Source organism: Salvelinus fontinalis, chromosome 34, assembly GCF_029448725.1.
Source record: "Salvelinus fontinalis isolate EN_2023a chromosome 34, ASM2944872v1, whole genome shotgun sequence".
Taxonomy (NCBI): Eukaryota; Metazoa; Chordata; class Actinopteri; order Salmoniformes; family Salmonidae; genus Salvelinus; species Salvelinus fontinalis.
The window spans coordinates 5,051,658-5,075,413 of NC_074698.1; the positions used below are offsets into that span (position 1 = coordinate 5,051,658).

A 23,756-nucleotide genomic window follows, 5' to 3' on the forward strand; every position below is an offset into this window, starting at 1 on the left:
ACAAGCTTAACTTGTTTCGACAAACGATATGAAACACCATTGTTAACAAAAAAATGATTTATTGTCCAAAAAACATTTAAACAAGTAAAAGTAACCACTGCAAATGGTGACTGATTGAAAGCAAAAAACATGCAACAAGAGAAGCCTCTTCAGTAGACACAAGAAAGAGTCAAAGACAAAATAACTAAAAGGTTACACATGAGCCACTTGACTAGGGTATAATGTATATATAGATATCTTCCGGTCTGGTATATTAGAAAAGACACGCAAGCCCTCTTAGACTTGTCATGATAAAATGAGCTGTAAAATACCCAAATGCAAAATCAATCCAAGGCAACATGGTCTATACCAGGGCTGTAAAACCCCTGGTAATGGTGGTTGTCTTCAGTACCTAAACATTTAAATGTTAGACACCATAAATTTTTCATACAAGCTATTGTTAGCTGTGATGAATCAATTACATTCTTTACTTAACAATTTGGGATTTAAAAGATGCCAGAAGAGGGATAATTCAGACGCAATAGAGCAGTGAACAATTCTTCAATTAATCCAGAGGTAGCGAAGCCCCGCAAACCAAACTTGAATATAACCCACCCACCTCTGTGAGGGTCAGTTCTTTAAATTGGCAGCTCATTTTAATATAACAGATCCAGACACGGCGAGAATTAACATCAGAGCTCAACAGTAAAGTCTGAAAGGAGAATTAGCTTAGTTGGAGAGGTCGTCTTGAACTGGTCTTGCGATTTCAGTTTGTCAGTTGTGCGAGATGAATAAGTTGCTAGATTGATCTATGGCTGCCAACACCTTGGATAGATTTACTTTACACTATGAAACAGACCACCATAAAACCGTTTTATTTACTTTGAAACACAATATAGACTACCTAGGGACACGTCGTCTGTATTTAAAACAGGGGTTTAGTAAAACAGAGGTGCATGTGCATAGACCAGACCAGGATTGCTTTATACCTAGGATAGGATAAAGCAATCCTTCTGCCCCCCCTTAAAAGATTTAGATGCACTATTGTAAAGTGGCTGTTCCACTGGATGTCATTAGGTGAATGCACAAATTTGTAAGTCGCTCTGGATAAGAGCGTCTGCTAAATGACTTAAATGTAAATGTAATGTAAATGGCATTATAAACCTGTTCCTGGAAAGCTACTGTCATGTACATTTCAAGTCGGAAGTTTACATACACCTTAGCCTAATGCATTTAAACTCAGTTTTTCACAATTCCTGACATTTAATCCCAGTAAAAATTCCCCGTCTTAGGTCAGCTAGGATCATCACTTTATTTTAAGAATGTGAAATGTCAGAATAATACCAGAAAATTATTTATTTCAGCTTTAATTTCTTTCATCACATTCCCAGTGGGTCAGAAGTTTACATACACTCAATTATTATTTGGTAGCATTGCCTTTAAATTGTTTAACTTGGGTCAAATGTTGTTTCGGGTAGCCTTCCACAAGCTTCCCACAATAAGTTGGTTACATTTTGGCCCATTCCTCCTGACAGCTGGTGTAACTGAGGTTTGTAGGCCTTTGTAGGCTTCCTTGCTCCCATACACCTTTTCAGTTCTGCCCACAAATTTTCTATAGGATTGAGGTCAGGGCTTTGTGATGGCCTCTAATACCTTGACTTGTTGTCCTTAAGCCATTTTGCCACAACTTTGGAAGTGTACTTGGGGTCATTGTCCATTTGGAAGACCCATTTGCAACCAAGCTTTAACTTCCTGACTGATGTCTTGAGATGTTGCTTCAATATATCCATATAATTTTTATGCCCCATGATGCCATCTATTTTGTGAAGTGCACCAGTCCCTCCTGCAGCAAAGCACCCCCACAACATAATGCTGCCACCACCGTGCTTCAAGGTTGGGATGGTGTTCTTCGGCTTGCAAGCTTCCCCTTTATTCGTCCAAACATAACGATGGTCATTATGGCCAAACAGTTCTATTTTTGTTTCATCAGACCAGAGGACATTTCTCCAAAAAGTACAATCTTTGTCCCCATGTGCAGTTGCAAACCGTAGTCTGGCTTTTTTTTTTTAATGGAAGTTTTGGAGCAGTGGCTTCTTCCTTGCTGAGCGGCTTTTCATGTTATGTCAAAATAGGACTCGTTTTACTGATGATATATATACTTTTGTACCTGTTTCCTCCAACATCTTCACAAGGTCCTTTGCTGTTGCTCTGGGATTTATTTGCCTTTTTCGCACCAAAGTACATTCATCTCTAGGAGACAGAACGCGTCTCCTTCCTGAGCGGTATGACGGCTGCATGGTCCCATGGTGTTTATACATGTGTACTATTGTTTGTACAGATGAACGTGGTACCTTCAGACATTTGGAAATTGCTCCCAAGGATGAACCAGACTTTTTTCTTAGGTCTTGGCTGATTTCTTTTGATTTTCCCATGATGTTAAGCAAAGAGTCACTGAGTTTGAAGGTAAGCCTTGAAATACATCCACAGGTACACCTCCAATTGACTCAAATTATGTAAATTAGCCTATCAGAAGCTTCTAAAGCCATGACAATTTTCTGGAATTTTCCAAGCTGTTTAAAGGCATATGTAAACTTCTGACCCACTGGAATTGTGATACAGTGAATTATAAGTGAAATAATCTGTCCGTAAACAATTGTTGGAAAAATTACTTGTGTCATGCACAAAGTAGATGTCCTAACAGACTTGCTAAAACTATAGTTTGTTAACAAGAAATTTGTGGAGTGGTTGAAAAAATAGTTTTAATGTCTCCAACCTAAGTGTATGTTAACTTCCAACTTCAACTGTAGGTTCTCGTCAACCCCCGTTTTAATTTACCTGATTCAGTTTATGAACCAGCTAATTATTAGAATCAGGTGCGCTAGATTAGGGTTCGAGTGAAAACCTAAAGGATGGTAGCTCTCCAGGAACAGGGTTGGAGAGCCCTGGCATAGACACTACATTTTCCTCTGTGTATACCTCTTGGGATAGATTTGGTTGCATTTAAAAAATAAATAAAAAACATTTGTTTTGTCCATCCCTCATCTTCGCAACCACATTAAAACCATGGGCCTTGACTGAGCCTACCCCTTCCCACCACCTTAATCCAAATCCACGTATTTCCAGTGCAGTTTGACAACAATACCAAACCTCCTAAAAGCCCCAATCCCCTCAAGGAAGCCTGTGAATGGTGAGCATGTGCAGCACATGGGAATAGCTCGACAAGAAATAAGGACAGAATATGTGGGCGTTATAGTAAATAAAGCTTTCCACCAAAGATTAATCTGAGTGAAAGCCTATCTTTCGCATCTTCATCTCTAGCTTCTTACTTGGTGCCTGTTTTCTGAGGGTGTGTTATCTGGCAGGAAAGTAGATCACACCAATCAAGTCTTTTTAGCCATGGGTACGAGACCACAAACAACTCAGGTTACATAGGTCATTCTGGTGCTCCACAAGAAAGTTAGTAGCTCCATACCAGGGTTTCTGTTAGCCGGTAATAGACGGTTTTTGGCAGATGAAAGAAGTGAAAAGCCGATAAATAAAATGTCCGACCAGCCAATTGTCTGTGAGAGAAAAAAAAAATCCCCTTGCAAAATAATGCTCTTTAGCTTATTCATTGATGGAAATACCAGTCGATGCAAATACATTTGACCGGTCAAGCTTATCAGTCTATAGGTTAATTTGCATAATTAAATTGCTGCATGTGTATTTCCGTTAGTCTTTATGCATCTTATTTATCACAGGCACACAGCATACAGATGCAGAGGCTAATTTAAGCGGAAAAATCTGCGGTTTGAGGAGCTGCTGGTAAAGCTTCTCAAACCGCATGTTTGTTGCTGCTGGAGTAAAATGCGCTTTTACAAGCCCAACAATTCTAAATGCAATTGCGTGTTAAAAAAGTTGATGGCCACCATTAAAAATAGCAACTATTTGTATTTCTTAACTGACAATTGAAGCGTGCTTATTTTAAGTGCCTAGGCAACGCTATGCAGGCTTCAGACACCACTTTCCAATGAAATGGAGGCAGTATGCATTTAGAAAACATTCGTAATTGTTTGAAACCTGAATGTTTTACTTCATATGAGACTTGTCTTCCCTTGCGTCAAAGTAGCCTAGCTAAGATCGGACCATAGAAACGTAAAGGCAATTGTTTTAAAGTTCCATATGCCATTGAAACCAGTAGCCTATTTCTCTCATGTTCTATTGGTTTTCAAATCAACTCACTCTCATTTTCCAGTAATCAAAGGCACAATCCTAGTCATATTAGCAACCCATGCTAGTTGTTGCATCTTTAGATTAAGAGGGGAGATCTAATGGATATTTTAATCTCATGAAAACCGCTCGCATGTGCGAGTGTTTTCTGCTAATTGCATTTTGGAATGAACATTCACGCGAAGCCTACTGCCTTGTGTACATTGCTGCACATACAGTGGCTTGCGAAAGGAAAAATGCCATGGGGGGGGGGTGAATACTATCTTGTTGCCTTACAACCAGTAATTAAAATTGATTTTTTAGGGGTTTGCATCATTTGATTTACACATGCCTACCACTTCGAAGATGCTAAATATTTTTGGGTGAAACAAACAAGAAATAAGACCAAAAACAAACAAAAATGAAAACTTGAGCGTGCATAACTATTCAGTCAATACTTTGTAGAGCCACATTTTGAAGCAATTACAGCTGCAAGTCTCTCGGGGTGTCTCTATTAGCTTGCTACTGAGAATTTTGCCCATTCTTCAAGGCAAAACTGCTCTAGCTCCTTCAAGTTGGATGGGTTCCACTAGTGTACAGCAAGCTTTAAGTCATACCACAGATTCTCAATTGGATTGAGGTCTGGGCTTTGACTAGGCCATTTCAAGACATTTAGATGTTTCACCTTAATCCACTCGAGTATTGCTTTAGCAGTATGCTTCGGGTTATTGTCCTGCTGGATGGTGAACCTCTGTCCCAGTCTCAAATCTCTGGAAGACAAACAGGTTTCCCTCAAGAATTTCCCTGTATTAAGCAACATCCATCATTCCTTCAATTCTGACCAGTTTCCCAGTCCCTGCCGATGAAAAACATCCCCACAGCATGTTGCTGTTTGGGGACTCTCCCACATGCCTTTTGGCGAACACCAAACGTGTTTGGTTAGTTTTTTCTTTAAGCAATGGCTTTTTTTCTGGCCACTCTTCCATAAAGCCCAGCTCTCTAGAGTGTACGGCTTAAAGTGGTCCTATGGACAGATACTCCAATCTCCGCTGTGGAGCTCCTTCAGGGTTATCTTTGGTCTCTTTGTTGCCTCAGATTAATGCCCTCCTTGCCTGGTCCGTGAGTTTTGGTGGGTGGCCCTCTCTTGGCATGTTTGTTGTGGGGACATATTCTTTCCATTTTTAAATAATGGATTTAATGGTGCTCTGTGGGATGTGTTTTATAACCCAACCCTGATCTGTACTTCTCCAAAAATGTGTCCCTGATCTGTTTGGAGAGCGCCTTGGTCTTCATGGTGCAGTTTGCTTGGTGGTGCCCCTTGCTTAGTGGTGTTGCAGACTCTGGGGCCTTTCAGAACAGGTGTATATATACACACTCAGATCATGTGACACTTAAATAAAGTCCACCTGTGTGCAATCTAACTAATTATGTGACCTCTGAAGGTAATTGGTTGCACCAGATCTTATTTAGGGACTTCATAGCAAAGGGCGTGAATACATATGCACATACAATCTTTCAGAGTTTTGTTTGAATTGTTTGAAACAAGTAATTTTTTTCATTTCACTTTGCAAATTTGGACTATTTTGTGTATGTCCATTACATGAAATCCAGATAAAAACACAATTTAATTACAGGTTGTAATGCAACAAAATAGGAAAAACGGCAAGGGTGACTAGTACTGACTAGTAAGAAATTATAGTTTAATCAACATTTTAAGCGAAATGTTCTGATCGGTTGCATCAGCATCATTGCTTGAAAGTTATTTTCAGAAATAATGTTATGTAGCCTAGGCCTACTGGTTGTATGCATTTGGGATCTGTTGTCCCAGAGTCTGTCTGGAGTAGGCCATTTCTTTCCTCGCACAGAACGACAAGCTGACCAATAAATAGGTCAAATGTTCTACTATGGGGAATAGTATATTGACATAGGCTAGTGATTTTGCTGTTTGTTACTCACCTTGCTGGCTGAGAAAAAGTAAAAGCGGACAGTTATTCTAACATCTTCAAAGTGCGCATCGGAATTGGGTGAAGATGCACGCTGTTGCATCCTCGATTTGCATGTTCTTTTAAAACAAATGACCATAATCTAAAATGTGATCCGTCATTCTGAGCACCGTGGCTGTACGCCCTAATCAGATTACGCACACAATGCATATGGGTCGGGAAAACGTCTGAAATGTCTGGTAAATTAAAATGCTGCCCGTCAAATGTCCAGCACCATGTTTTGCTAATGGAAACCCTGCTCCACACCATTGTTCACACCTCTACACACCTCCTATGTGTAACGCTTAAAGACCAGAATCTAAATGAACTCTAGTCTGAACATCCCAAAAATTCAAATAAAATCCTTCTTAGATCGCTCTCATAACCAATTAAAACTAACCAAATATAACCGCAACTATTTACACATTATATGATAATGATATGGCAAGGGAAGGCAGGTGCCAACACTTAAAACAGGTTTCATAAAAAGTAGAAAGACAAACAAAAAGCACTGCAAGTTGCTCGATGAGGGATGTGTAGGTACAAGATAATGTTCTGACAAGAAATCAACTTCAACATTTCACGCAAGAAAACTGGAAATTAAGATTGGCTATTTCAATTCTATTAGCTGAGAACTTTTGCTGGATCGTGTTTTGGAATCGGACCATTCCATTTTGTAAACTCAGCTGCTGTAGTGATACACTTTTGAGTTAGCGAGGTATCTTGACAAAAGCTTTTCTGAGGCGAAACTACACTAAGAGGAGCTGGTGATTTTGAAGCAATTCAGTGCTCAGGGACTGAAAACGACATATCCCATGATTCTATCTGATGAGACCCAAAAGTGAGGCCTGATAAAGTGATCTTGAGACTTAGGAGTTCTATTTACCCATGCCCCCCCCACAACCCACCTCCTTAACAAGTCTTATCATCCCTACCCATCTGTCAACCTCTGTTTTAGTTTTAACAGTCCGGGTTTGCAGAAAGGTTTTGAAACAAATCAGCTTCTCTGTCCCACACCCTCCACCCCAACCTCTGTACCCCCTTCATCCTGGACCTGTGGCTAGTTCTTATCATCCTTCTTCTCTTCCTCCTCGGTGGGGTAGGAGTGCCATGTCAGACGCTCCTCGTAGAAGGAGATGACCACCTGTGGACATTTAATGTTGGCCTCCTTGGCCGGCACCAGGTCCGCCTCATCACTGTTCTTCCTGTGGAGACAGAATTTAAGGGTGAAGCCACTTCAATCAGTTATGTCCCACTTTTTTGGAGGGGACAACTAGTATTTTACCAATCTTCCACTCTCCCAGTACCGTATAGTGAAAAGTCCCAAAAAAAGTCAAAATCCCAATGCAGCCCAGAACTCACCATTTCATGAGGAACATCAGCTCTCCACTGGAGTCTGTGGCTCCAATGATCCGTTCGGGGTCAAGACCACGAGCAAAGCCTCTGGGCTTCTCGGCCTGAAAGAGTGACGGATAAGGAGAGAAGGTTCAGTACAGGGCTACGTTCACGGTCTATAGTATCAGGCATGTTCTTTAATATTGAAACCAAGTACAGGCCCCTACCTCATCTTTCCTCTTCTTGGGCCTGCCTTCTTCACCCCCTGCCTCTGTGTCAGACTCGCCAGCTTTCCTCTTGCCACCAGACTCTTTCTTGTAACTTTCTTTTTTGTTATGATGATTCTGCATGTACTCCGCAATCAGGTCAGGGCAATCCAGGTTGTCCTGCGGTTCCCATGTATTGTCCTCACTGTGGTGAACAAATACAGGTTAAAAAGGCTACAACATAAGACACTACCTGAAAAAGGTCCATTTATACCTGGGCTACAACAATTAGATTCGGTTCCAAACCCCCCCAGAACCAACTGATCGAAAATTCCCCAGCCCATGGACCAGCTAACAATTGAGATTATTCCGATATGGTCGTAAAAGCACATGAAGAAAAAAAAGGGGTCAGGGCCCGAGGTGGCAGGACTACCACCGCAACACTGGAAGACGAAGTAGTAAAACAGACGGATGCCAAATATACAGCAGTTGAAGACCAACCAAGCAAGTCCCTCTCTGTGTCACCGTGGACCAGAAAAAGATGGAAATGTTTGTAATGGCTATTGACTTTTTGTAGAACGACGAGGAACAACAACAAACCAAAGGAAAGAAAAATACTAATAATTTGCAATTTAACACAATGGTTCAAAAAATCCTAGAATTAGGTAGCAGGCCTTGGCAGATGTTTTAATTTGATTTAACTAGGCAAGTCAGTTAAGAATGAATTATTACTTACAATGACGGCCTACCCCGGCCAAACCCTAAACCGGACGACGCTGGGCCAATTGTGCGCAGTCAATCACGGCCGGTTGTGCTACAGCCTGGAATCGAACCAGGGTCTGTAGTGTTGCCTTTAGCACTGATATGCAGTGCCTTAGACCACTGCGCCACTCGGGAGCCCACTGATGCAGTGCCAAGCCCAAAGATCAGGGCGATATGGAGAACCCAGACAGAATCCAGACATTAAAATGGAATTCAACAATATTCCAACATGTATTGAACTTAGTTTATGTCCTATCATTTAGAAAATGTATTTTCCCAAGATTATAATAAGACGAACTAAAAGCATAAGGGATTCATATTTTCCTTTAACTTTGAAGAGGCAATGGCCCGGGAATGCCCCTGTGTGTGCGCGCGTTTGTCTACCACATAGCCATTAGCGGTGATGCTAACTACAACCGTCTTCTGGTAGATGGAAAGGCTTTCCCAAAAACCTTCTCAATTAAATGTTTACTACAAAGTAGTCTATGCCTACCTGGCAGAATTATTATTTGCATCAATCCAGTGGTGATTTGTTTAACAAATCTAAAATCATGTGTGCTACAGGTCTCTTGCTGCTGCCAGGCTGCACACTTGAATATAAAAAAGGGTATCTACACCCCAAAATTTACATTTTTCCCAGACCTCAAAAGTGGTCTGCAGGTGTGGATTAAGCACTGTTGTGGACTTACAACATCCAATTTTGTTCTATATAAAAATTAAGGGAAAAAAAAAAGGAATTAGAAAAAAAAATATATATATATAGGGCCCTAAAGGAGCATACGCAAACTTGTGTAGGGAGCTGGAATTGGGTGATGTACCCCAGTTCCATAATCTTTCCCGGTTGTATCCTGAACAATTCCGTAAGCTAGTGGAGTTGGTGGCCCCTCTAAATCAGGAAGCAAGACACTCATTTCAAGGACAGCATTTCTGCGATTCCTGGCCACTGGTGAGCAATAGCTAACCTAATTTTTCAATGCTTGATGTTGATATTAGATGGTCATCATGACAATGAGACAACCATGAAGACAAGTAAAGGGGAGACCCCCATGAAATGGGCAAAAATGAATGGCATCTTACTAGCATTGGGCGAACCATATTCCCAATCGCAAATACCACAAATAAAACGGCAGTTCTTCAAAAACATATTGCAAGCCGAACATGGCATATGACAAGTGTCATACTCCAAAAATCCCAAAGGTGGTGAGTGCGCTCCACCGTATATTGTCCATATGGGAAATGGTCAAAGTCAGGTCCCAAGGGTGACATTTTCAAAATCTCAAAATAAATTCAAACTTTTAAAACCTCATTTGGCACTTTTTGGACTGTTGTTAAAAAAAATTAGGATTTTTTTTGTCAATTATACATATGTAGAAACTTTATGGATATACATTTGTCTTATTTTATTGAGTTGTTCCATAAGGCCCATGTTTTGTCCATTTACATTTACATTTAAGTCATTTAGCAGACGCTCTTATCCAGAGCGACTTACAAATTGGAAAGTTCATACATATTCATCCTGGTCCCCCCATGGGAATTGAACCCACAACCCTGGCGTTGCAAGCGCCATGCTCTACCAACTGAGCCACACGGGACCATTTGCCATAAATGATCATAGGAAGTCAGATTCCGAACCCAAAAGTCAGTGAACCATGTCCAAATGGCATAAGGAATGTCCAAATGGCATATATACTGACCAAATGATAGATCACCTTATTAAGCCCCGAATCAACCTAGAAGGTCTATTTGTCAAGTTTGATCATAGGAAGTAAGAATTTCTCATTGATTTATTTATTTTATTTCACCTTTATTTAACCAGGTAGGCAAGTTGAGAACAAGTTCTCATTTACAACTGCGACCTGGCCAAGATAAAGCAAAGCAGTTTGACACATATAACAACAGAGTTACACATGGAGTAAAACAAACATACAGTCAATAATACAGTAGAAAAATAAGTCTATATACAATGTGAGCAAATGAGATGAGATAAGGGAGGTAAAGGCAATAAATAGGCCATGGTGGCGAAGTAAATACAATATAGCAATTAAAAGACTGGAATGGTAGATTTGACAGTAGATGAGTGTGCAAAGTAGAAATACTGGGGTGCAAAGGAGCAAAATAAATAAATAAATACCATAGGGGAAGAGGTAGTTTGGGCTATTTATAGATGGGCTATGTACAGGTGCAGTGATCTGTGAGCTGCCCTGACAGCTGGTGCTTAAAGCTAGTGAGGGAGATAAGTGTTTCCAGTTTCAGAGATTTTTGTAGTTCATTCCAGTCATTGGCAGCAGAGAACTGGAAGGAGAGGTTGATGTCGATTCAACATGTCCATTTCATAATGGGAAGTCCTTATGGATATGCAACGGACACTGTCAACTTGCAGAAGAGCATGTTCACACTGACAATATAGCATATGTGTCGTGGACACTCTTCAATCGCTCGTTGGTGTTGATTTCAAGCCTGTCCATTTGGTGATATTAAATCCCTCATTTATACATTTCCAATTGTACAATTGTACACTGTCCATTGGCAATGTCTTACAATGGGCATTTACCATCACGAACTGGACATGCTGCAGAAATGCCCAATTGACTGGCTCGTTGAATTAGGGATGGCCGAGCAGTAATAGTGGTTCCTCTCCATCGCTAGTTGGTGTTGATTTCTGCCTGTCCATTTGGTGATGGTAAATCCCTCAGTAAACCCCTCATTCCAAGATGGCGTAGCAGTCGGAAGTGTGTCCCGTCTTGTCCCATACTGTCCCGTTGTAAATATAGTTTCTTGTATTTTCGAATATATTTTAATCTCACTATCCATCTACAGACTGAATACTCTCCTACAACCCGCTTCACTCAATGTGGTACGGATCTGCTATTTTCATACTTTAGAACCGGAACCCCCATCAGAGCTAGCCAACTAACTAGCTAGTAGTCAGTTAGCCACTGCTAGCGGTCTTCACCATTAACTCGGACACCAGCCAGCTTCAGCTCGGTCAATACCTGCCAGTCTGCACGGCGCGATATCAACCCAGAGCATATCGGACTGCTTTTTCTCTACCACATCTCCGGATTCCTACCGTAAGCTCTGGACCATTACACCGGATCCTCGCAGCTAGCTAGCTGCAATCCGAGTGGACACTCCTGGCTAACATATCTGTCCCGAAGAAAGCACCAGTTAGCCTTAGCGCCAAGTCTCCGGCTCGCCTAGCGTAGTAGCGACTACTGAATTGGCTCCCTGAATCACCTATTGCTTCTCATTGGACCCTATGATCACTCGGCAACACACGCCTCTCCCTAATGTCAATATGCCTTGTCTATTGCTGTTTTGGTTAGTGATTGTCTTATTTCACTGTAGAGCCCCCAGCCCTGTCCAATATGCCTTAGATAGCCCTTTTGTCCCACCACCCCACACATGCAGTGACCTCACCTGGCTTAACCGGTGCCTCGAGACAAAACCTCTCTCTCTCAATGTCACTCAATGGCTAGGTTTATCTCCGCTGTAGCCAATATTCAGTCATTGGATAATAAAATAGATGAACTACGATCACGCATATCCTACGATGGAGACATTCAAAACTGCAATGCCCTAAGTTTCACCGAGTCGTGGCTAAACGACGACATGAATAACATACAGCTGGCGGGTTTTACGCTGCATCGGCAAGATATAACAGCCACCTCTGGTAAGGCAAGGGGTGGCGGTCTATGTATATTTTAAAATACAGCTGGTGCACGAAATCTAATAGTAAGGAAGTCTCGAGGTTTTGCTCACCTGAGGTAGAGTATCTCATGATAAGCTGTAGACCACACGATCTACCAAGTGAGTTCTCATCTATATTCTTCGTTGCTGTCTATTCACCACCACAAACCAATTCTGGCACTAAGACCACACTCAATGAGGTGTATAAGGCCATAAGCAAACAGGAAAACGCTCATCCAGAGGCGGCACTCCTAGTGGCCGGGGACTTTAATTCATGGAAACTTAAATCAGTTTTTTCTCATTTCTACCAGCATGTAAAATGTGCAACCAGAGGGAAAACATTTCTAGACCACCTTTACTCCACACACAGAGACGCATATAACGCTCTCACTCGCCTTCCATTTGTCAAATCTGACCATAATTCTACCCTCCTGATCCCTGCTTTCAAGCAAAAACGAAAGCAGGAAGCACCAGTGACTCAGTCAATAAAAAAAGTGGTCAGATCAAGCAGACGCTAAGCTACAGGACTGTTTTACTAGCATAGACTGGAATATGTTCCGGGATTCTACCTATGCCATTGAGGACATCAGTCCCCACATCAGTCACTGGCTTCATCAATAAGTCCATCGATGACGTGGTCCACACAGGGACTGTACGTACATACCACAACTAGAAGTCATGGATTACAGGCAGCAGCCGCACTAAGCTAAAAGGGTAGAGCTGCCGCTTTCAAGGAGCGGGACTCTAACCTGGAAAGTTAGAAGAAATCCCGCTATGCCCTCCTAAAAAACCATCAAACAGGCAAAAGCCTCAATACAGAACTAAGATTGAATGGTACCACACCCGCTCCGACGCTTTCCGGATGTGGCAGGGCACGCAAACTATTAGACTAAAAAAAGGGAAGTACAGCTGCCCAGTGACACAAGCCTACCAGACGAGCTAAATTACTTCTATGCTCGCTTTGAGGCAAGCAAAACTGAAACATGCATGAGAGCATCAGCTGTTCTGTGTGATCACGCTCTCCGTAGCCGATGTGAGTAAGACCTTAAAACAGTTCAACATTCACAAGGCCGCAGGGCCAGACAGGTTACGGATACGTGTACTCGAGCATGCACTGACCAACTGGCAAATGTTTTCACTGACATTTTCAACCTGTCCCTGACCGAGTCTGTAATATCAACATGTTTCAAGCAGACCACCATAGTCCCTGTGCCCAAGGACACTAAGGGAACCTACCTATATTACTACCGACCAGTAGCACTCACATCTGTAGCCATGGAGTGCTTTGAAAGGCTGGTCATGGCTCACAACACCATTATCCCAGAAACCCTAGACCCACCTCAATTTGCATACCGCCACAACAGATCCACAGATGATGCAATCTCTATTGCACTCCACACTGCCCTTACCCACCTGGACTAAAGGAACACCTATGTGAGAATGCTATTCATTGACTACAGCTCAGTGTTCAACACCATAGTGCCCTCAAAGCTCATCACGAAGCTAAGGATCCTGGGACAAAACACCTCTCTGCAACTGGATCCTGGACTTCCTGACAGGCCGCCGACAGGTGGGAAGGGGAAGGGTAGGTAACAACACATCCTCCAAGCTGATCCTCAACACAGGGGTGCGTGCTCAGTCCCCTCCTGTACTCCCTGTTCACTCATGACTGCACGGCCAAGCACGAATCCAACACCATCATTAAGTTTGCCGACGACACAACAGTGGTAGGCCTGATCAACGACAACGATGAGACAGCCTATAGGGAGGTCAGAGACCTGGCAATGTGGTGCCAGGACAACATCCTCTCCCTCAATGTGATCAAGACAAAGGAGATGATTGTGTACTACAGGAAAAGGAGGACCGAGCACACCCCCATTCTCATCGACGAAGCTGTAGTGGAGCAGGTTGAGAGCTTCAAGTTCCTTGGTGTCCACATCACCAAACTATCATGGTCCAAACACACCAAGATAGTCGTGCAGAGGGCACAACAAAGCCTAATCCCCCTCAAGAGACTGAAAAGACTTGGCATGGGTCCTCAGATCCTCAAAAAGTTATACAGCTGCCCCATCGAGAACATCCTGACTGGTATGACAACTGCTCAGCCTCGACCGCAAGCCACTACAGAGGGTAGTGCAAACGGCCCAGTATACAACTGGGGCCAAGCTTCCTACCATCCAGGACCTCTATACCAGGTGGTGTCAGAGAAAGACCCTAAAAATTGTCAAAGACTCCAGCCACCCTAGTCATGGACTTCTCTCTGCTACCACACAGCAAGTGGTACCGGAGCACCAAGTCTAGGTCCAAAAGGCTTAACAGCTTCTACCCCCAAGCCATAAGACTCCTGAACAGCTAATCAAATGGCTACCCAGACTATTTGCATTGCTCCCCCCCCTTTCATCTTTAACACTGCTGCTACTCTGTTTATTATCTATGCATAGTCACTTAAACTACCTACATGTACAGATTACCTCAACTAACCGGTACCCCCTATATATAGCCTCGCTACTGTTATTTTACCGCTGCTCTTTAATTATTTGTTATTTTTTACTTAACACTTATTTTTCTTAAAACTGCATTGTTGGTTAAGGGCTTGTAAGTAAGCATTTCACTGTGTTGTATTCGGCGCATTTGACAAATAAAATTTGATTTGAAATAGCTGTGCAGCAACGCTCCCCATCTAACCTGACAGAGCTTGAGAGGATCTGCAGAGAAGAAAGGGAGAAACTTTCCAAATACAGGTGCGCCAAGCTTGTAGCGTCATACCCAAGAAGACTCGAGGCTGTAATCGCAGCCAAAGGCGCTTCGACAAAGTGCCGAGTAAAGCGTTTGAATACTTATGTAAATGTATATCAGTTTTTTTATAAAATGAGCAAAATAAAAAAGGGCTTTGTCATTATGAGTTATGTGCAGATTGATGTGGGATTTAAAAAAAAATCTATTTTAGAGTAAGGCTGTAACGTAACAAAAATGTGGAAAAAGTCAAAGGTTCTGAATACTTTCCAAATGCACTGTACTTGCCAACCACTGGCAAGCGTTCCACACCACGACTTGTCTCAAGCCAGAGACATTAGAGACCATTGTAGACCTTGCGCAACATGCTCTGTGAGGAAAATGGCGACCAATATGTCTGACCTGTTGCAGATCCGGAGGGCTCAGGGGGTTTTACAACTCCTGTTGCATGGCAACAAGACCCCCAGCTACCCCAAGCGCCACTACCCCATAGGTACCAATAAAGAGATGCAAAATTATAATAAAAAATGTATACAGGATTGTATGTAATGTATGATAATTTCATTTCTGTGACTGTATTATTACAAGCATTAAGTCTCAACTCACTCGGAGAAGCCTTTCCATTTGAGCAGAAACTCCACGCGTCCCTTTACCACCCGTCGGTCCAGCACCTTCTCCACCACATACTCCTCCTCCTCTTCCTCTACCACCTCCTCCACCTTCTTCTTGGTCTGCTTCTTCCCTGCTGTTGCCGCCAACTTGACCTCATCCTTGGGGGCCTCTGGTGAAGGGAAGGAGTGCAGAACAGTTTGGTTAGACTCCAAAGACTTTGTTCACGGCTATAAGCCCCACTGATTATGGGCACACTTTACTACGGTCAGATTACACAGATGGGATTCGTTGCAAAACGTTGGATTCACGTCCAAATCAAGTCTGTCGGACTTGATTTGCCAATCAAAATACAAATGGTGGTCTCTTATGCAATTAAGCTGCAGTGCCAGCATGGCAACCTTTGTACCTTTTTATCGTCAACCCTGTTTGCCAACCCTTTCTTCATTACGATTCATGGAATTGTAGAGGACTATGCTGCTCTCTGATGTAGGCTTCAAGGTCTCTGGCTCTGAATCACTAGCATCTGGCTGATCCACTTTCAAATTGGGTTTCTGTAACTCTGTAAATATAACCAAACCATGGCAATGGGTTTCTGTATTCAAAGAGAGATCCTCCAACTGATCCTCATGGATTTGTTTTTAGAGGGAGTTAGATGAGCTTGGGGTACTCCTGGGGTAGTTTTAAGGTGTCCGGTATGGGGACTGGACCCGAGGATTTAACATTTCAAGGACATACACCACCGTTCAAAAGTTTGGGGTCACTTAGAAATGTCCTTTTTTTCCATGAAAACATACATGAAATGAGTTGCAAAATGAATAGGAAATGTAGTCAAGACGTTGACAAGGTAATAAATAATGATTTTTAATTGAAATAGTGTCCTTCAAACTTTGCTTTCGTTAAAGAATCCTCCATTTGCAGCAATTACAGCCTTGCAGACCTTTACCTCAACTAATTGACAACTAGAATGGCAATCTGAAGAGAATTCACCCTATGCTTCCTGAAGCACCTTCCACAAGTTGGATCGGCTTGATGGACACTTCTTACGTACCATACGGTCAAGCTGCTCCCACAACAGCTCAACAGGGTTGAGATCCGGTGACTATGCTGGCATTATAGACTGAATACCAGCTGACTGCATCTTCCCTAAATAGTTCTTGCATAGTTTGGAGCTGTGCTTTGGGTCATTGTCCAGTTGTAGTTGGAAATTGGCTCCAATTAAGCGCCGTCCACAGGGTATGGCACGGCAAAATGGAGTGATAGCCTTCCTTCTTCAAGATCCCTTTAACCCTGAACAATTCTCCCACTTAACAAACACCAAAGCACCCCCAGACCATCACATTTACTCCACCATGCTTGACAGATAGCGTCAAGTAGTCCTCCCGCATCTTTTCATTTTTCCCACGTCTCACGAATGTTCTTCTTTGTGATCCGAACACCTCAAACTTAGATTTGTCTCTCCACAACACTTTTTTCCAATCTTCCTCTGTCGAGTGTCTGTATTATTTTGCCCATCTTAAACTTTTATTGGCCAGTCTGAGATATGGCTTTTTCTTTGCAACTATGCCTAGAAGGCCAGCATCGCGGAGTTGCCTCTTCACTGTTGACGTTGAGACTGGTGTTTTGCGGGTACTATTTAATGAAGCTGCCAGTTGAGGACTTGTGAGGCGTCGGTTTCTCAAACTAGACACTCTAATGTACTTATCCTCTAGCTCAGTTGTGCTCCGGGCCTCCCACTACTCTTTCTATTCTGGTTAGAGCCAGTTTGCTCTGTTCTGTGAAGGGAGTAGTACACAGCGTTGTACGAGATCTTCCGTGTCTTGGCAATTTCTCGCATGGAATAGCCTTCATTTCTCAGAACAAGAATAGACTGACGAGTTTCAGAATAAAATTATTTATTTCTGGCCATTTTGAGCCTGTAATCGAAACCAAATTCTGATGCTCCAGATACTCAACTAGTCTAAAGAAGGCCAGTTTTATTGCATCTTTAATCAACACAACAGTTTCCAGCTGTGCTAACATAATTTCAAAAAGGTTTTCTAATGATCAATTAGCCTTTTCAAATGATAAACTTGGATTAGCTAACACAACGTGCCATTGGAACACAGGCGTGATGGTTGCTGATAATGGGCCTCTGTGTGCCTATGTAGATATTCCATTTTTTTTAAACAGCTGTTTCCAGCTACAATAGTCATTTACAACATTAACAATGTCTACAATGTATTTCTGATCAATTCAATGGTATTTTAAAATGGACAAAATATTTTGCTTTTCTTTCAAAAACAAAGACATTTCTAAGTGAGCCCAAAATTTTGAACGGTAGCGTATATACACTGTCATGGAGAGGGATGCACTATCATTGCTGATTTGAAGCCCAAATAGACATACAGGTTGGGCAAAGGATAAGAGGTGTCACACAGCCAATGAAAGGTTTCGGTCACACTTTATTTGGATATTATCTGTAGAGCATCTACAGACGAACTATCAACAAACTATCTGTTGATAAGCAACTGCTTGGTAAGGTTAGGTTTAGAATAAGGGTTTCGGGTAAAGGTTAGGGCGACGTTTAGAGTTAGGATAAAGGTTTGGCAGATAATTAGTTGAAATGTTACTGATAGTCTGTAGAGCATCTACAGTTAGACTAGCCAACAACAAAAAAGTGTTACCAATTGTTTTGAAACTATGGTCCACCTCTAGCGTGGACCATAATATCAAAGGGCGGGTCTGCACCCTTGAAAAAGTAAAAGGCACGACCTATAATATTCTTGGATATCTGAAATAGGATGGACAAGTTGGTGTTAAGGAAGACGACCAAAGCAAACAGTCACAGATGAGTGCATAGTTGACGAATGCGTGTGTGTGTGTGTGTGTGTGTGTGTGTGTGTGTGTAGAGGGTGGACACAGCGCATTCCATATTAGGCTTGGGCACTATACTGTATACCGGGGTATTTGGAAAAAGCTATGGGATGGTTTTTCCAATACCGTCAATACTGTTTAAACTATTTATTTGAAATGTTTTAATAAATTGGAATATTTCTAGCTACTTAAGTAAATACCCGCAGTCAACTTCTGCAATACGTTAGATTTCTGGTGTCACATTATTATGAGGCTTACGTTAGTCTACTGTCATGTGATTTGTTTACAAGCACACAAAGACGAGAGAGCGGAGCCTTGAGTCACTCACTGTTGTGCAGCATGCGCCAGGTGATCTAATTACAGTATGGAATTCACAGTTAAATGTTGGCCAGCTAGATCTCTTACAACTATTAAGTTAACTGTCTAAATGTGCTAAATGCTCCGCAGTTGTGCATTTAGTATGCTAATTTAGTAGCTAGTTAGCTATCTAGCGAAGTGGTTAGCTTCTTCCAAAATCAAGCATTCGCTTGGTAACAGCAGAAAACCCCCTCTGGGATCAAGAGCCTTGCTGGCTAATATTTGTTATTCGCGTGCAGCAAACTGAGTATCATTTTTGAGTTACTTGTATAGTTTAGGTCAGAAACTATACAAAATGTTTGCAATGCGCTTGTTAGCATTTAGTTAGTATTCTCTATGGAATTTTACATGTACTTTTTAGCATTGCTAACCTTCAGATTACCGAGTATCAGTGGTGTTTGAAAACATGGCCCCTTGTGTTCAGTGTCAGTATTATATCCCGGTATGGCACAAGGTCTCTATGAAGGTATGACAATCTGGATACCGCCCAAGCCTAGTACATATCCCCCTAATCTTGTCAAGGTGGGCAGCCAAGTAAGAGAGAATCCTCTGGAGGCCCCACAAAAATAAATTTGAGGTAAATCCTCTTCTAGAGCGGAAAAGCTTGTTTATGTTCCACCGCTGAAGAATGATACAAGCAACATTACATATTCAAGAATTAGAGCTGAGTAGGAATGTAGAGGGAAAGATCTCAGTTGCATAACCCTCACGTCCTCATCTCCTTCTCAAAACCCATTGGATGAGAAAGCCAGAGGTCCTTCCCCTCTGACCTTATCCTCCAATGGGTTTTGAGAAGGAGACGAGGAGAGAGGACGCGAGGATTATGCAATTGAGATCTTCCAGAGGTGATTTCCACGTGGAGTGGAAAAACTTGAGACTGAAAAGTATTAGCACGTCAACTCATAGGTGAAATACACGGCATTGACATGGAAAATATCTGAAGTTATCACTTCAAGCCCAAATATATAACACTTTGACTAAAGCGACCGACTTAAATCCTTCTGCAACATCATGGGTATCGTCTTTTACCCCACAAGAAGTGAATTTCCGCTCGCGGGCGTTTAAGTTCTGCCGAAGCTGGCCAGTCCACCACCCACCCCTATGGTATTCATAAGACAGAAACAATGGATTACCGTTTTCATTAGTAGAAAGTTGATCTATAACTTCAGTGGTAACGCCAGTAGTAACACTGGGGGTCACATCGCTAGGGGGTTCTGTAGCGGTAGGCTCACTCATTTTTAGGCTGGGCGAAGGCAGTGGAACCAGCGGGTACCTTGTCAGCAGAGCTAAACAGGGTGAGAGGGGTTACTTAGGCATGGGTGATGGGAGGACCGGGGGTCGTGGATCAGAGGCATCAGGGAGATATCACAGAAGGCAGGAGAGAATGGCATTGGTAAGAACAACACATGGTTTCATCTCTCACAGTCAAATCGATTACTAACGTGTAATGCATGCATACCTCTACAGCACAGATAGAACAATGAGACAGATGTTCCATCGGCTGTATACATGTGAAGCATCCAGTTGGCATTTCCACTCACCACCAAATATGGTGACCAGAGGAAGACCAGTGGTTGGCAGTGGGAGAAGATGGAGCGAGATGGATTTTGGGCGACATTCTGCTTATTTTCTCATCTATAAAACATTTGATCTCAATACAGATCTGTGACAAACTACAATCTGTTACAAACAGAATGGACTAAGCTTTGTAAACTTTATCCTTCGCCAAAGTTTAAAAAAATTCTGATCAGGACAAAATGAGTTACTGCACGTGCACTTCAGAGTAGGCTTTCCCTAACAGAAATATGCAAATACATGCAAAAACGCGCCAATAGGATCTCGCTAGCTCGTGCTTGGCTCCACCCACATCCTTGTTTGTTCTGCCTACTATGATTAATTTGCACCCATTGGAAACAGGCTGTGGTCTATCTTGGGTTAGTTATAAAATCATCTTTGACTACAGTTCCTACTACGTGGTCAGAACTAAAACGCATGGAGCGGCGATATATTATGTTTCTATTAAAAAAGCTGTCATGCATTGTACTGCAAGTCTGCAACTAATGCAAATAAATACACAGAAAAACAAATATTTGACTAGAAGCCCTCTTAGGTTTGTCATCACTACTTCCAGAAATATTTATGACTAGACCGTCTAAATCACAGGTGTCAAACTCATTCCACGGAGGGCCGAGTGTCTGCGGGTTTTCGCTCCTCCCTTGTACTTGATTGATGAATTAACATCACTAATTAGTTAGGAACTCCCCACACCTGGTTGTCTAGGGCTTTATTGAAAGGAAAAACCAAAAACCTGCAGACACTAGGCCCTCCGTGGAATGAGTTTGACACCCCTGGTCTAAATGATGGTACACCGTTGGTGTGATTCCCAGAGGAGAGCCCTAGGGGTTGGTACCTGTCTTGAATACATGATCTAGGCAGGGGGTAGGGACTATACGAGTTCTTGAACATTCCATTGGGCTGTAGCCTTGATGTGGTGTAGACAAATGCACACCTAACTAATATGTTTGGAAAGTTTAAAATGTCAGAAGCACAATCATATCAATCAGACCAGCAATTACGCAGTCAAGCACATAAAATGACATGAGATTCGGCATGAAGGGGTCAAGCTTTAAATCTAGACATCAAGGCACAGTTTTGCCACATACAGACAAATCAACTTAGGCACACAATCACTACAAACCACTGGTAGAAAACAAACACGGTGAGAACAAGAGAATGTCTGGAGGAGGAAGGGGGCACACAGACATCCTGATTCTTACCCTATGGAACACACAACAGCATGAAAACGCTTACCCCCACCCCTTCCTAGCTCAACATTGGGGTAAGCAGGGGTAAAGCATCACTATCATACAAACACAAATTGATTTTTTTTTAAATCCTTAAATAAAACATATCGTTTTTCAGTATCATCAAATATTGTGTAGGCTAAACGACGCATTTGAGTGCCAGCTTTTGACGTGCAATTCAACAGTTAGTTTCAAAATGTAAGTCATTTCAAGAAGGTGATGATTTTTGATTCCATTGCCCTATTGGGGTAGAATTGATTTTAGGTGCACGCTGCAGTTCGCTGGCGGCTATAATGTTCTTAACCGGCAATGTCAATCAATGATGTGAATTTAGCCACTTGTAAATCGATGCAAATATATTTGTCTCGTAAGCAGTCCTCTCTTTGCTACAGCACGTTTCCTCTCTTTCATGAGTAGCCAATTCGATGAGCCACATTCTTGCCTGAAAGGGGGTAATGAAATGTAGCAACCTAATCGTTTTCCTACTTCAATAATAAACAGGCAATCACGCAGTGCAACAAAGTAAAAGGGTCAAATACACGGGCACTGTAAAGGGCTACACACAATTGCAATGTATTAACCAACCCGTTCACTATGCCATCAGCGGATCCCGTTTCACATTATGGTGCTGGGGGTTTTTTCCCCCCAGAGCTGTCGAGATGGAATGACTAGTCGTCCATGTTGACCTGAATCATAGCACGAGCAATCTACACGAATTTGCGCGAAAACAATACAATTGAACACTCAAAACAGAATCTGCATGCAACATTGTAGCAAGATGCACATTGCCGTGTCAATATATTGGCCTATCGAAATATGTTTATCACCCATTGTGCATAATAGAAGTTTAACGCTGGGGGGACCGCTAAAGAGCAGAAGGCAATGGTGAAGTAACTAGCCACTTACCTTTACAGAGATTTGACTCTAATGAATGAATTGTCGGAAATTGGGTTAATTTTATCAAATGAAAACCAGTATTAGACCAATGGTTTATCTAAAATATATATATATATATATGTTGTGCTTATCCTATGTAAAGATCAGCTTGTAAAATATTTTAAAAGGACACTTCTCGTTTTTGCGTAAAGCTACAGACAATAGCCCTCCAGTGCCTCCCTCGTACCCGCCAACTCTGGCAAAGCGTGGCTACGCAACGTGTTATTATATGGCACCATGGGAGATGAAGTCTTTATACATTTGATTTGTATTTATTTATTTTCTCTATTATAAACATATCATTCAGAGATGTTTGATGATCTTCATTTTCAATGTTCAGTTATTGGTCAAGCATGCCAATGGGTAGAGCAATTACTTTACCTCCCATGTCTTGTGCTTGGTTCTATACTCTAGAATTTCATTATCAGTTGTGGAAGCCTGAACTCGTCTCCCCCCACCTTGCTCTCCATGTTTCTCTCTATTCCCGTTGGCTGGTTAGCCTTCACTGACTTCAGCCAGTGAAAGGCGAATGACAGACTTTCCCTTCTTCTCCATGGCCAGATGTATTTTTAAACTGACTGCAATGACACTGATATCATACACATTCTGAAGGTATAGCATCTTCGATGTCCCGACTGACAAACTGCTGTATGTGAAAACCCTCAGACCTCTGATGAAGATGTCACCCATGAGAGCTGCCATCTTCACCCTCTCTGTGTCTCTGTATCATTAGAAGCCACCCTGTTCATTTTTTTTTTTATTAATCATAATAGTTTACAGGCAATAGCTCAGACAAACAATGCTTCCAAAATGTGCATTCGTTATGTTGTCATGTAAATACAAAAAAACAGATGAAAAAACATAAAAGTAATGTGTAAAGGATTTAGAGCATGGCAGTGATGCGTACTAACAAAATATCAATAAAACGCTTGCATTACCTGCACATGCACCAGTCACAGTTCTGTTAAAAACAAGACTAGACTGCTGCAGAGCTTGGCCTTGCAGCTAACACTGTATCAAACGTGTTTGTGTGTGTATGTGTATGTGTATGTGCTTGTGATGGTGTGTGTGTGTGTGTGTGTGTGTGTGATATATTGTGATTATTATTTGTATCTGGAATGCACGAACCAAAGCCATTAAACAGGATCTTCTGCTCTCCCACAACTACAGTATCCGATCTTGTCAAAGCACATAGGGTCATATCCTCTTTGTTCCTTTGACACTAAAAATAAAGAGGTGTCCGACCATACCTGTACTTTTGGAATGGAAATGCAAATGCCTCTCCATTTCCCATCAAAACCATGAATTGAATCAATTGG

General features: G+C 42.0%; 1 protein-coding gene across 2 annotated transcripts; it reads right to left on the minus strand.

Annotated features, from left to right (window-relative positions):
• Window positions 1-39: 39 nt before the first annotated feature.
• On the minus strand, window positions 40-22,641 carry LOC129832904 (chromobox protein homolog 1-like). 2 transcript variants are annotated; one of them, XM_055897027.1, is made up of 6 exons: window positions 22,408-22,641; window positions 19,831-19,983; window positions 15,482-15,656; window positions 7,712-7,895; window positions 7,512-7,606; window positions 40-7,354 (listed from the first exon to the last, which is right to left on the minus strand). In XM_055897027.1, exons 2-6 carry the CDS (start codon window positions 19,931-19,933, stop codon window positions 7,210-7,212), a joined length of 702 nt encoding a protein of 233 aa, XP_055753002.1. In that variant the 5' UTR covers window positions 19,934-19,983; window positions 22,408-22,641; the 3' UTR covers window positions 40-7,209. The 2 variants fall into 2 exon arrangements, with proteins under 2 accessions (XP_055753002.1, XP_055753003.1); XM_055897028.1 differs by lacking the exon at window positions 22,408-22,641 and adding an exon at window positions 22,087-22,396.
• Window positions 22,642-23,756: the final 1,115 nt, after the last annotated feature.

Bases quoted from the DNA above. Each gene is read 5' to 3' on its own strand.
- LOC129832904 (XM_055897027.1), bottom strand. From the start codon at position 19,933: ATGAGTGAGCCTACCGCTACAGAACCCCCTAGCGATGTGACCCCCAGT. The intron at 15,657-19,830 runs GTAATCCATTGT...TCCCTTCACCAG, and splicing joins ACTTTCTACTAATGAAAACG to AGGCCCCCAAGGATGAGGTC. The intron at 7,896-15,481 runs GTGAGTTGAGAC...TGTTCACCACAG, and splicing joins AAATGGAAAGGCTTCTCCGA to TGAGGACAATACATGGGAAC.